Source organism: Echinops telfairi, unplaced genomic scaffold (genome assembly GCF_000313985.2).
Source record: "Echinops telfairi isolate 266 unplaced genomic scaffold, ASM31398v2 ScPeMD7_7;HRSCAF=31, whole genome shotgun sequence".
NCBI lineage: Eukaryota > Metazoa > Chordata > Mammalia > Afrosoricida > Tenrecidae > Echinops > Echinops telfairi.
The window spans coordinates 15,808,150-15,820,985 of record NW_022103904.1 but is presented as its reverse complement, the minus strand read 5'-3'; the positions used below and the strand labels follow the sequence as shown (position 1 = coordinate 15,820,985).

General features: G+C 35.5%; 1 protein-coding gene across 1 annotated transcript in view; it reads left to right on the top strand.

Moving 5' to 3' along the window:
- The window catches only part of SPATA48 (spermatogenesis associated 48), a 94,556-nt gene that overhangs the window by 61,611 nt on the left and 20,109 nt on the right, over window positions 1-12,836 (top strand). The window contains exons 6-7 of the mRNA XM_004708168.3: window positions 4,514-4,555; window positions 5,499-5,606. Of these exons, the coding sequence (XP_004708225.3) occupies window positions 4,514-4,555; window positions 5,499-5,606 (150 nt within the window). The remainder of the gene's footprint in view (window positions 1-4,513; window positions 4,556-5,498; window positions 5,607-12,836) is intronic.

The following is a 12,836-nucleotide window of genomic DNA, read 5'->3' as shown; positions in this document are numbered from 1 at the left end:
CACCAACAAGTTTGACTACTGGGTGTGCAAATGTGAATATTGTCAAGATTGAAAAGAATATTGAGATTTTTCAGCAGCAAACTTATAGCTTATTGGGCCATATTCTAAAAATAGTCAGCAAATTACTTTTTATAAAGATTATTTAAAATATGGTTTTATCAAAATGTAAAATAATCCAATATAACTAACAGATCTCAATATAAAACTGAATGGCACTCATCTAAGTGAAATATTAAAACATTAAAAAAGTACAAGATCCTTATAAAAATTAGTGAGCTCAAATTGTTAATAATCCAAAGCAGTATTTTGAAATAGATAAAGGTCTAAATTTGTTGGGACTAATCTTGTCATTATGATATTTACATTAACATGGTAAAAAAAGAAAGTAGCTCACCCAGATGCTACTCTTTAAAACTCCAGCTGATCGCGGAGACTTACAGGGGCAGTTCTACCCCATCTTATAGTGTGGCCATGAGTTAGTTTTGATTGATGGCAGTGTAAGTGATGCCCAGAAACTATTGATAATATTCTCTTACATAAAATGACCATGATGTGTCTAAGGTGAACCAGAGACATATATAACCATAGATGCATGAATGGATTTTGGGTGTGCCTTTAATTCTAGCCCTAATCTAAGAACAATTAGTTATTATGACATAGCCCTCCTTGGTGCTCAACCTCATGAGGATCTGGATGCTATATCAAAGTGTGGAGAAGAAACAGGAATGGTGCCCACCCATCACAAAGAATAGTGCCTGGGGTCTTAAAGACTTGTTCTCAAAAAAGCAGCCATCTAAGTGAGGTGTCAACTAAGTCCACATGGAGGAAGCACACCAGCCTCTGTGACCCAGGGATTATAAATAATATAATCCAAATCTAAAGGAGGGAATGGCATCAGAGTTTAAGATGTGACCATCTGGTTTGCAGAAGGCACACAAAAAATAAGTCAAATAAAATAAAACCCCAACTGATATAGATTCACTATATAGTTCTGTTCTCTTGTGAGCAATCAGGTCCTAAATTATTAGGAATCAGGTGGTAAATTAAAAGTAATATGTCTCAATCAGTACTGCCATAACTCAAACATCAGAGGGTATTATTTATTCTGGAACCGTCTCCAAGAATATTTTGTTCCCAGGAGTCCACATAAAAATAGGAGACGTCGAACAGTGTAAGGCAAGACAAAATAATAATAATTTCTAAATTATCAAGGGTTCATGAGGGAGGGGGCAACAGGGAGGGAGGAGAAATATGAGGAGCTGATACCAAGGGTCTCAAGTAGAAAGCAAATGTTTTGAGAATGATGATGGCAACAAATGTACAAATGTGCTTGACACGATGTATGTATGTATTGTGATAAGAGTTGTACGAGCCCCCAATAAAAATGATTTTTTTTCAATCTATGGGTGAGTGTTTTTAGCAACTTTAATGATTACCATCAGGCACCTTGATAATGCAAATAATTTGGCAGATCAAACAAAGTGGCACCACAGGAAAAAAGGGCCTGGCAATCTGCTTCCATAAAGATTAGCATCAAAAACCCTACTGAATGGTCCTACTTTGTAACACAGTGAATGGTTATCAGTTGGAATTGAATGAATGACAGTGAGTTGCTTTGTTTTTTCTTTAATTCATCATTGCTAAAACCAATAAATAAATTAATGAATAATAAAAAAATAACAAATAGCAGTATACTCAATAAAAATGTAACAAATGTAAAACATGGCTTGTGGGGAAAAGTTGTTCACTCCATAGGGAAACAAGACAGGACCACCTCCTTCCATGGTTCATGGCCCAGGGGAAAAAGCTGATGGCTCAGCCATGTGAGCTGATGAAGCAATGACTGGCCTGACTCTCCACCTGAGATACAGGGGACACGTGTCTCCTGTTCCCTGACTAAAGTTGCAGAAGGCAGTAGTCTGAAATCTTATCAGTTACTTCATGTTCCCAGCCTCATCCTTTCATCCTCTCTGTGAAAAAATGTGGCTAATGTGTTAATACTTTTTTGCAAACCTTCAAATTGTGAATTGTCCCTTTGTGTAAAATCTGTCACTGGTTTAAGGCTACGTTCAGGGAGTGTAGTTAAGCCTGCCACTAATTAAGATTGAGACCCTGGAGTGTCTATACTTCAGGGAACCTGGCACTCCAATTGCATCTATCCTTGTTCTTATCTATAATTTTTCTCATTGCAGATTGCACCCATGAGTAATGTAAGAGATGGACCCATGAGTAATGTAAGAGATGAGTCGGTCTCTAAGTTATCTTGCAATGGATGAATCTTTTAATGCATATTTTCCAAATGGATGAAGCCAATTTCCCAGAGGCTAATAACTGAATGATTCCACTCATATTATATTCTGAAAAAGGCAAAACTGTAGGAATAAAAATCAGCTCAGCAGTTATCAGTCTAGAGACAGGTGGGGTGTTACAAAGGACCTTTAAAAGGAATATTTAGGGTGATGATATGACATGATTTAATAGATGTGAATACCACAATGAATAAACTTTGCTAAATGTAAAGAAAATTAAAAAGCATACAAAGATGGTTAGGAAAACAGTGATGAAAATTGCGAAAAATGAATCTGTATTAAAATTAAATGACATAACTACACCTAAGTGTGTGTGTGTGTGTGGGGGTGATCTAACCAAAATGGGGAGAATATTTCAACTAGATACTGTAAGACTGAATGTAAAAAGAACTGAGTCCACTAGTCCATGGAAGAAGCACCCCACACTGTGTGATCCAAGGATTGTGAATGACAAAATTCAAACTCAAAGGAGGTAATGGTATCAGAGTTTAAATTGTGAACATTTGGTTTGGGGAAGGCTATGGATGACAGTGGGAGCCCGAAATCTATTTGCAGGGTTCACCCATGGATTGAGCCTCCAGTGAATTCCCTCTGGCCAGGGATGTGAATAGCCTTGCTGCCATGCAGAGTGCAGTGTTTTTCTTTTGTTTTCAATAGTTTCCTATGTTTTCTGTATGTGAAATCCAGGTTGGGTAGAGCTATAAAGACAATGATTACATGATCGTTTCTTGAAGGGGGATGGTGGGAAGTTTAAGGGGAAGCAGAGAGCTTACAACTATGGGTGCAGGAGGGAAGTAAATGTTCTAAAGTTGATTGTGGAGATGATTGTACAGCTCTAATTAGTATAATTGAAACAGAAATTAAAAGAACTGCAAACATTATACTCCATTTGGATTTTTTTCCTCTCTCAAAAACCTAAGTTGGCAATTATGAAACTGCTTAAACTATATATACTAATGCTGAGGAAAACAAGTAGATCTTTATAGATCAGGGGAGCCAGGTTTCTCTGAAGAAGCTTCCGTTTAGAAGAAAGGCGTGGAGAACTTCATAGAGTAGGAAACATAATATGAACTTTAATATTTATTGATAAATAGATATGAAAATGTATAGATGATATAGGTACATGTACAGTTGTGGGTCAATAAGTATTGCTACTAGGGTTTCAGTTCATGTATGCATGGGACTTTTTTCAAACCATACATGTTTAAACATGTCTCTGTGACCATTGAATGGCTACAGACAAGTTCTCTCAGTTATATACTTGTGTTAGTCTTGTTAAGACGTCCTAGTGACTCACATTTTGAGGTTTTTGTGTAATAAAAATGTCTGTTTTTGCACCAATACTTTTTGACTTACCCTTGTAGATATCTGAATATGTATATCCCTACCTTTCTCTACTAAAAGGGTCTAGGAGTGACACCTCAGTGGCCATAATATACTTAGTGTCCAAATTTTGGCTTATAACACCCCTCTCCAATAAGAAGAACCAATGCTCCTTGGAATAATAGCTGATTCTAGGGATGGAACAGAAAAATTACAAGATTAATCCAGAGAATCTTGCAGTACTATAAGTAATTGTGATATTGAGGTAGTTACTTAACTTTTGAGGTCATAGCTGCCTCATGGAACTGAAAATGGATAATCAGTGAGATCCACCCAAATGTTAAAATTCTGTTTCGAAGACAAAGGTCCACTTTCGACAAACACCATATTTCCCATAATTAAACAAGACTACAGCAAAAGGAAAATACAACAAGAAGGGTATTAAACAAGACTTAATTATAATTGAAAGTCAACAAAGAGACCTCGTCTGTTTGTCAATAGGGAAGGAGCCCTTGGGACGTAGTGGGTTAAGCACTGAGTTGCGAACCCATAAGGGCAGCGTTTTAAACTCGCCAGCTACCCTGGCGACGGCAGGACTATCTGTATGCATAAAGACATGGTTTTGGAAGCCCCAGGAAGCCTCGGGTCCTGTAAGGTCTGAGCTGAAATGAACTCGATGGGAGCGAATCAACATTCTGCTTATGATTTTCATCGCTTCAAAGCTACGTCTTTAGGTCATTTTCCTTTGAAGTTTTGCATTTTAGAAGACCAATTACTATGAGCAATATACTTTGTATTTTAATTATAATTTTTAAGTATTGTGGTTATTTATGCTCATTAAAAAATATCAGTAACCCAATGATCTGTATGTTTTTCCTTAGTGTAAGTTCAAGTACTAGAAGCAAGTACATTCCTTTCTATACGTAAGTAATGGTTCTAATTGTTAAAAAATAGTATATTTACATCTACAGTGTATTTCCTGTCTGTAAACTTTTGACAAAAGACAGGGAGGGTAATATTTTCCTATTTTCCTGAATTGACTATTTTATTAAATAAAAAACTTAAATGTTACCGCTATAGGACCTTGCCAATCAGAAACTTGATGCAGAAGATATGATATGCTCACTTACAATGAAGTAAGGATAATGTATTATCTTATTTTCTAACTTGAAATCAAACTTTATATGGATAAAAAAATCAGTCAGCATTTTGGAACATTCCACTTTGCTTCAGATTGAAGAATAACTTTGGAATAAAGGAGACTTATAAAACTAAAGAGGGGTCTAGGCATTTAATGCCGTAGACTCATTATTAATGCCTTTTCTTCAGCACCTTAAAGCTGATAAGGGTTCTAAGGAGCTTAGAACTGCCTCTAGAATACCTTCTCTTTGGCAGAAATGGACCCAACCGCCAGATCTCTTTTTAACTCCTGAAGTCGTTTTGTTTATTATCTAGGCCCCCGTCCCTCTCCCAGTCTTCTGTCTCTGTGGAATTCTTATTAGCTCTCATTGGCTTATTAGCCAACACTTGTAAGTCTCTGCTTATCCCAGAGCTTCCTCTCAGGCTCCTTAAACGGAACATCTGGGCTGCACAAATAGCCTGTTTATTTGCTCAGGGGTCTCTTGTACTTCAGTGCACACTTGATAAAATCCTGGATGTTTTTACTCAAAGAAGAGAAAAATCACCATTTCTTTTTTCTTCCTAAAAGATAGATTGTTCTTTCATCCAGCCTCATTTGAGAGAAAGGTTTATTTTTGCATTTTGAAGTTTGGTTTATTTTTACAATGGATATTTCCATTGAAAGTTAGAGTGGTGTTCATTTATTTTCTTGTAAGCTAACACATCTCTTATCTTTTCACAAAACAGTGGTTGTGTAGAGTCTACAAATGCTGATGATGTGGACAATCCCTTTGGAGATTTGACATCTCTAACCAAACCTCGGAGATCTAAACCCCTGTATACAAGCACAAATTGGTGAGTAACATTCAAAAATATTTCCTATATTTTTCTTAAGTATGAAAGATGATGATGGACGTTATTACAAATGAAGAGATACAAAACAGCAGGCTACTGAGCCCAAGGAGAAAGATTCCTGCTTTGTGAAAGAAGCACAGTGAAAGGGGGAATCGACCCCAAGGATCGATATATAACCCCCTCCCAGGGGGACAAACAACAGAAAAGTGGGTGAAGGGTGACAGAGGACGATGTAAAATATGGAAATAATAATCTATAACTTATCAAGGGTTCATGAGGAAGGGAGGATGAGGGAGGGAGAAAAAATAAGCTGATACCAAAGGCTCAAGTAGAAATAAAATGCTTTGAAAATGATGACAACATATGTACAAATATGCTTGACACAATGGATGAATGTATGAATTGTATTAAGAGATGTAAGAGTCCCCAATAAAAGTATTTAATAAAAAATAAAGAAAGAATTGCCGTATCACAAAGGCAATTACAGTTTCAGAGACTGGCTTACCTATGGGTCTTGGGCAAGTCACTTCACCGCAGTGGTCTTTATTTCTCCATCTGGAATCTATAGAGAAAAATTGCACCAAGCATGGTAACCATGAAAGGGATCAAATGTTTGTAAAGCACTGAGACATAGCTGACCAATAACTGATAGTTGATAAAGTTGTTCAAACTTGTTTTTATTTTTTCCCCACAAATAAGGTAAGTTTTTTAAGTGTTAAGATTTTGCTTCCCAGACCATTGCCCTGGCTAGTTGGCATGTATAGCCCAGTAGCAGTGAAAGATAATTGTTGTCAGAGGCAACAGAGAGATTATAAGGCACTAGATACTCAAGGTTGAGGAAGAACTTCTTCAGTACTGCCATTTAATATTTGGATTCATCACAACTGTCTTCATAACTTTTGTTTTGCCAAAGGGGAGACTGCACACAAAAAAGGTAAAATGGCTTCCATAAACTAAACTAAAGAAAAAAATGCAGTCTACAATTTGCAGTATTGAATGATTCTATAACAAGGTTCCAGGCATTGATGCACTATCCATTGAAATGCTGCAACAAGTTAATGCAGCACTGGAAGCACTCACCCTTCTGTGCCAGGAAATTTGGAAAATAGCTACTTGGCCAAATGACTGGGAGAGATCCATATTTGTATCCATTCCAAAGAAAGGTAACCCAAAAAATACCCAAGTTATAGAACAATATCATTAATATCATGCAAGTAAAATTTTGCTGAAGATCTTCCGACAGCCCTTGCAGGAGTGCATTTGCAAGGAACTTCTTCCAGAGGGTCAGGTTGAATTCAGAAGAGGACATGGGTGCCATATGAATCTTGGCTGAAAGCCGAGAATACTAGAAAGATGTTTACTTGTGTTTTATTGACTTAGAAAGGTATTCAACTATGTGGATCATAACTATAGATAACCTGGGGAAAATAGAACATTCCAGAACACTACATTGTGCTTATGAGAAAACTGTACATGGATCAAGAAGCAGTTGTGTGAATAGAGCAAGAGAATAGTGCCTGGATTAAAAATCAGGAATTGTCTCTATCCATCCACTCCTTCTGTGCTTAATAAACTAAGGAACCTAACATAAATCATAAAAAAACAAAACAGAACAGAAATAATAATATAGAGATAAAAATAAAGAGTAAGAAAGACCACCAGAAATATATTCTAAATGTTTATGGTGCTGGAAAAGAATATTGAAAATAGCATGGTCTGCAAAAAGAACAAACAAATCTGTCTCAGAAGATGTACAGCTAGAATGCTCCTTAGAGGCCAGTATGGCAAGACTTCATCTTACATACTTTGTAGATGTTATCAGGAGATACTAGTCCCTGGAGAAGGACATTGGTACCGCACTTGGTAAAGTCGAGGGACAGCAAAAAAGAGGAAGGACCTCAACAAAATGGATTCGCGCAGAGCCTTCAAAAATGGACTGAAACATAAAGACAATTGTGAGGTTGATGCTCTACCAGGCAGTGTTTTATTCTGCTGTATGTAGGGTCCCCATGAGTCAGAACTGACTCAATGGCAAACAACAGCAAGAGCTTAAGAGATCAGACTTGAAGTCCTGCTCCCCCTTCATTATTTACTGAGCAAACTAATATCATGGACATCACCATCAGTGTCCATAATGAGTAACAAACATTGCAGAAGTTTCCCTGCAAGATAGTAATGAATTATGAGATTTTTAATGTGCCTTATTTTATATTTAAAATGAAAAATATTATGCCCATGAGCATCTTCTAAACTGATATATTCTATTATTTGCTAAGTGCCCTATATAACTTAATTTTTTATGTGATCATATTTATTATGATTATCTAGTTTTTTATGTCATTTGGTTAAACTATAAAATATATATCAAAAGTAACTTTTATTTTAATATTAAAATATTTGTTTTTAATATAATTTTGTAACCTACAAATAATTATCTAAAGTAGCCTAGATACTTTAATAAGAACTATAGTATATAAAATTGAAGAGAGAAAAGGGCTTTGCTGTCAAATAACTTAAAATTTAGGAGAGTAGATAAGCTATATGTGTACTAATCATTATATGATGAAGCAGAATGAAATAAAGCATTATAAACTTTTAGCTTCACCCATAGGTCTTAAAGACTGTAGTATTTAAGCTGAGTCCTGAGAAAGGTATGTTGGTATGTTTTTTCCATGGATTTGAAAAGTAAATTATTGCTATTAAATATACTTTTGTGTGGTGCCATAGCATCAGTGTAGACTAAAAGAGACTCTGAAGCCCAGAACAAAACCCTGCTGGGTTCTGTGCCATTCCCACAGTCATTGCTGTTTGAGTTCATGGTTGCAGTTATTGTCAGTCTGTCTTCTTGAAAGTATTCTTTTTCACTAACCTAATTCACCTTACTTCTAAAGAGAATCCAGCTATACATTTTCAAATAAAGATTTGCTCATTCTTCCGGCAGTCCATGATATATTAAGTATTCCTCAGTGTTCTTCAAATGCATCAATTCTTCTTTGATCTTCCTTATTCATTCTCTAGCTTCTGCATGAATATGGGATGGTTGAAAATACCCTGGCTTGTGCCAGGCACAACGTAGTCTTCAAAGTAATATCTTTGCTCTTTATCACTTTCAAGAGGTGTTCTGCAAATTTATCCAATGCAATGCATCATTTGATTTCTTGACTAATACGTTCATGCGTGATTAAGGATTAAGTAAAACATAATCCTCAGTAGCTTTAATGTCTTCGTAATTTATCATAATGTTGCTTATTAGTCCATTTGGAGGATTTTTGTTTTCCTTATATAGAGGTGTAATCATACTGAAGACTGTAATCTTTCATCTTCATCAGTTAGTGTTTCAAGTCCTCTTTACTTTCAGCAAGCAAAGTTGTGTCATTTGTTTATCACCTGTTAATGAATCTTCCTCCAATCCTAATGCCATTATCTTCTTCACATAGTAAACCATCATGTATTGAATAAATATGAATAAAGGATACAATCCTAATGGACACCTTTCTAGATTCTAAGCCATTTAATATCCATCCCCTTGTTCTTTTTGAATGATTGCATGTTACTTATGGACAGATTTTTCATGAGTACAATTAGGTATTCTGGAATTCATATTTTCACAATGTTATCTATAATATTTTATGATTCATATAGCTGAATGCCTTTGTATAGTTAATAAAACATAGGTACACATTTCTCTAGCAAGATTCATCTAATGTCAGCATTGATTTTTGTCACTCTACACCTTCTGAATCCATGGCAGTTTCATGTGCATGTACTTATACAACCATTAAAAATTTTTCTATTTAGCAAAATTTTTCTTGTGTAAAATATTAAAAATAGTGCTTGATTATGTTCCTATTCTGGCACAGTGGTTACACTTTGAATTGCCAACCACAGGGTGAGTCATTCAAAACTACCTGTCAATCTGAGAGAGAAAGACAGGGCTTTCTACTCCTGGGAAGAGTTGCAGTCTTGGAAACACACAGGGGCAATTCTTCCCTGTCTTGTAGGGTCACCATGAGTTAGAATGGACTCGATGGCAGTAAATGAGCTCACCTTTCTTTGGAACAGGCACAAACAGGATCTCTTCCAGTCAGTTGAATAGGTTGCTGTCTTCTAAGTTTCTTTGCATAGACAATTAAACACCAGTACTGTATCCATTTGCCAAACATTTCAACTGGCATTCCACCAATTCCTGGAAACCTTTTGTTTTTGTTTGTTTGTTTGTAACTAATGTCTTAAATGTGACTGGGACCTCTTCTTTCAATAACATGATTTTTTCTTTTTAATTTTTATTATTTTTAATTTTAACAGTCTAATTTACATTGATGTATAATTCACATATAAGATAATAGTTTAAAATATTGAATAGAATTGTGCAACCATCACTACAATAATTTTAGAACATTTTAGTCTTTCTTGTACTCATTGTTATTAGCTCTTCGTCTCCCCCTACCCCTGCTCCATCACCAAGAACCTATTAATCCAGTTACTGTCTATAGGTTTACCTATCCTGGATGTCATTTCCTGAAAACCATACAACAACAAAAAGCAAACATTGAACAATACCAAAAAAACCCTGGTAAAACTTTGATTCTTGATCATATGTTACCTCCTAAAATGGTTGAATGTCAACTTTTTTTTTTTGATACAGTGATGCTCTGTATTCTTTCCATCATATCTTGGTTCTTTTTCTATCATATTTTGCACAAAGTGTTGCTACTCAAGTCTTGAAATTTTTCTTCAATTCTTTCAGCTTGAGAAAAACTGAGTGTGTTCTTCCATTTTGGTTTTCTTACATCAGATCTTTGCACATTTCATCATAATACATTAATGTCTATTCTCAAGCCACTCTGAAACCTTCTGTTCAAGTCATTTACTTCATTCACTTTAGCAGTGAATGATGCCGCAATCCTTTAATAAAATTCCTCGTGTTGTGACCCCCAACCATAAAATTATTTTCATTGATACTTCAGAACTGTAATTTTGCTACTGTTATGAATCAGATGACCCCTGTGAAAGGGTCATTTGAACCCCCCAAAGGGGTTGCAACCCACAGGTTAAGAACCACTGTTCTAGAGCAAGTTTCAGGGTCTTTGTTGACATTAATTCCAAAATTAATGTCTTTTCTTTCCTGTCTTTTTAGTGACCTTTTGATTTCTTTCGTTATGTCATTGAGTATATCCCACAACTCTTCTGGTCTTTAGTCACTAGTGTTCAGTGTATCAAATTTATTCAAGAAATGGTCTCTAAATTTAAGTGAGCTATGCCCAAGGTCATATTTGTGCTCTCTTGGACTTGTTTACATTTTGGTATGCTTCAGCTTGAACTTTCATATGATCAATTGATGGTGCCCTCAAGTTGGTCCACGCCTTGTTTGGACTAATGATATTGAGCTTCTACATTGTTCTTTTCTACACATGTATTCAATTAAATTCCTATGTAATACATCTGATGAGGTCCACACATGTAGTTGCTGTTTATGTTGCTGAAAAATTATATTTGCAATGAATAAATAGTTGGTCTTACAAAATTATATTATGTGATGTTCAGGGTCATTTCTATTATCAAGACTATATTTCCCAACTACTCTTCCTTCTTGTTTACTTCCAATTGTTGCATTATAATCACCAGTAATTATCAATGCATCTTATTAACTGTAATTTCAGATGCAGAATGCAGAAATTGGTGGAAATACTCAATCACTTCAATTTTGGCTTTATTGCTTGGTCTGTAAATTTGAATAACATCATATGAACTGGTCTTCCTTGTAGGTATATGAATATTATCCTATTACCAACAATGTTGTACTTCAAAGTGGATCTTGGAGTGGTCTTTCTAACAGTGTGACACCACCATTCTTCAACTTGTCATCCCCAGTATATTAGAACACGGGATTTGCAATTCAGAACACTCCACCCCAGTTTATTTCATCCCTATAGTGGCTATGACATTGTATATGTTCCATTTCATTTGGACCAAGTTCATATTTCATACATTCCATATTTTTATTATTAATGGATAGTTGAAATCTTTATTCTTATTTTCACTTATGCCACTTCAATGCATGAAGATCCCAAAATTTTCACTCCTATAATGTCAGGGTGACTTTATTTTGAGGAGGTAACTCTTTTCCAGAGATATTTTGAGTAGCTTTCCACCTGAGAAGCTCATCTTGAATTCTATCAGACATGTCCTACTGCTCTTCATAAGGTTTTTCACTAATCTCACTTCTTTTCATCACTAGATTGCAACCTCAATTTTCCTTTTCTGTCTATGTGTGGAAGCTCTTTTGAAACCTGTCCACCATGAATGACCCCATTAATATTTGAAATACTGGTCATAAAGCTTCCAGCATCACAAAAACATGCAGCCATCATAGTATGTGTTAGACAGGATAGTTAACTATCTCACAGTACAACAAATTGACAGATGAGTGGTAGGCTATTTAACATAGTAAGTACAAAATATTTAAAGCAACTATTTGGAGATAAAACCAATTTTAAAATACAGGCATACTGATCCAACAAATGTTCTCTTTGAAATTCATATTTGAATTTAGGAATACTTTATAAAATATTATTGTTTTAAAAATCAAATGTATTCTTTTGGGTCATTCTTCAAGAAGAGCAAATAGCAGTTTGGAATAATTTAACTTGAATAAATTTGATGTTACTTTGAGGACTAACGTGTACCTGATTCCAGCCATGGTATTTTCAGTTGTCTCATATGCATGTGAAAGTTGAACATTGAAAGAAGACCTACAAAGAATTGATGCATTTGAATTATGGTTCTGCCAAAGACTATTGAAAGTACCATGGACTTCTACAGAACTAAATAATCTGTTTTGGAAGAAGTCCAGCTCCTTATAAGTGATAAGGGAGAGATTTTGTCTCCTACTTTGGACATGTTATCAGGAAAGACCAGTCCTTGGAAAAGTGCATCATGTTTGGCAAAGTAAAGAGACAGCAAAAAAGAGAAAGACCCCCAAGATGGACTGACACAGCGGCCTCACGCATGACAATGGTGTGGATGGTGCGAGAGCAGGCAGGACTTCCTTCTGTTGCACACAGCCTCACTAGGAGTTGGAATTTATTTGAGGGTAACTAGAAATAACAAAATTTGATAGTATTACATTATAGCTTATCTTACTCTTCATTTCTCTTTTTATTTTTTTTAATCAATTTATTGGGGCTCATACAATTCATCACAATACATAGATCAATTGTGTAAAGCACA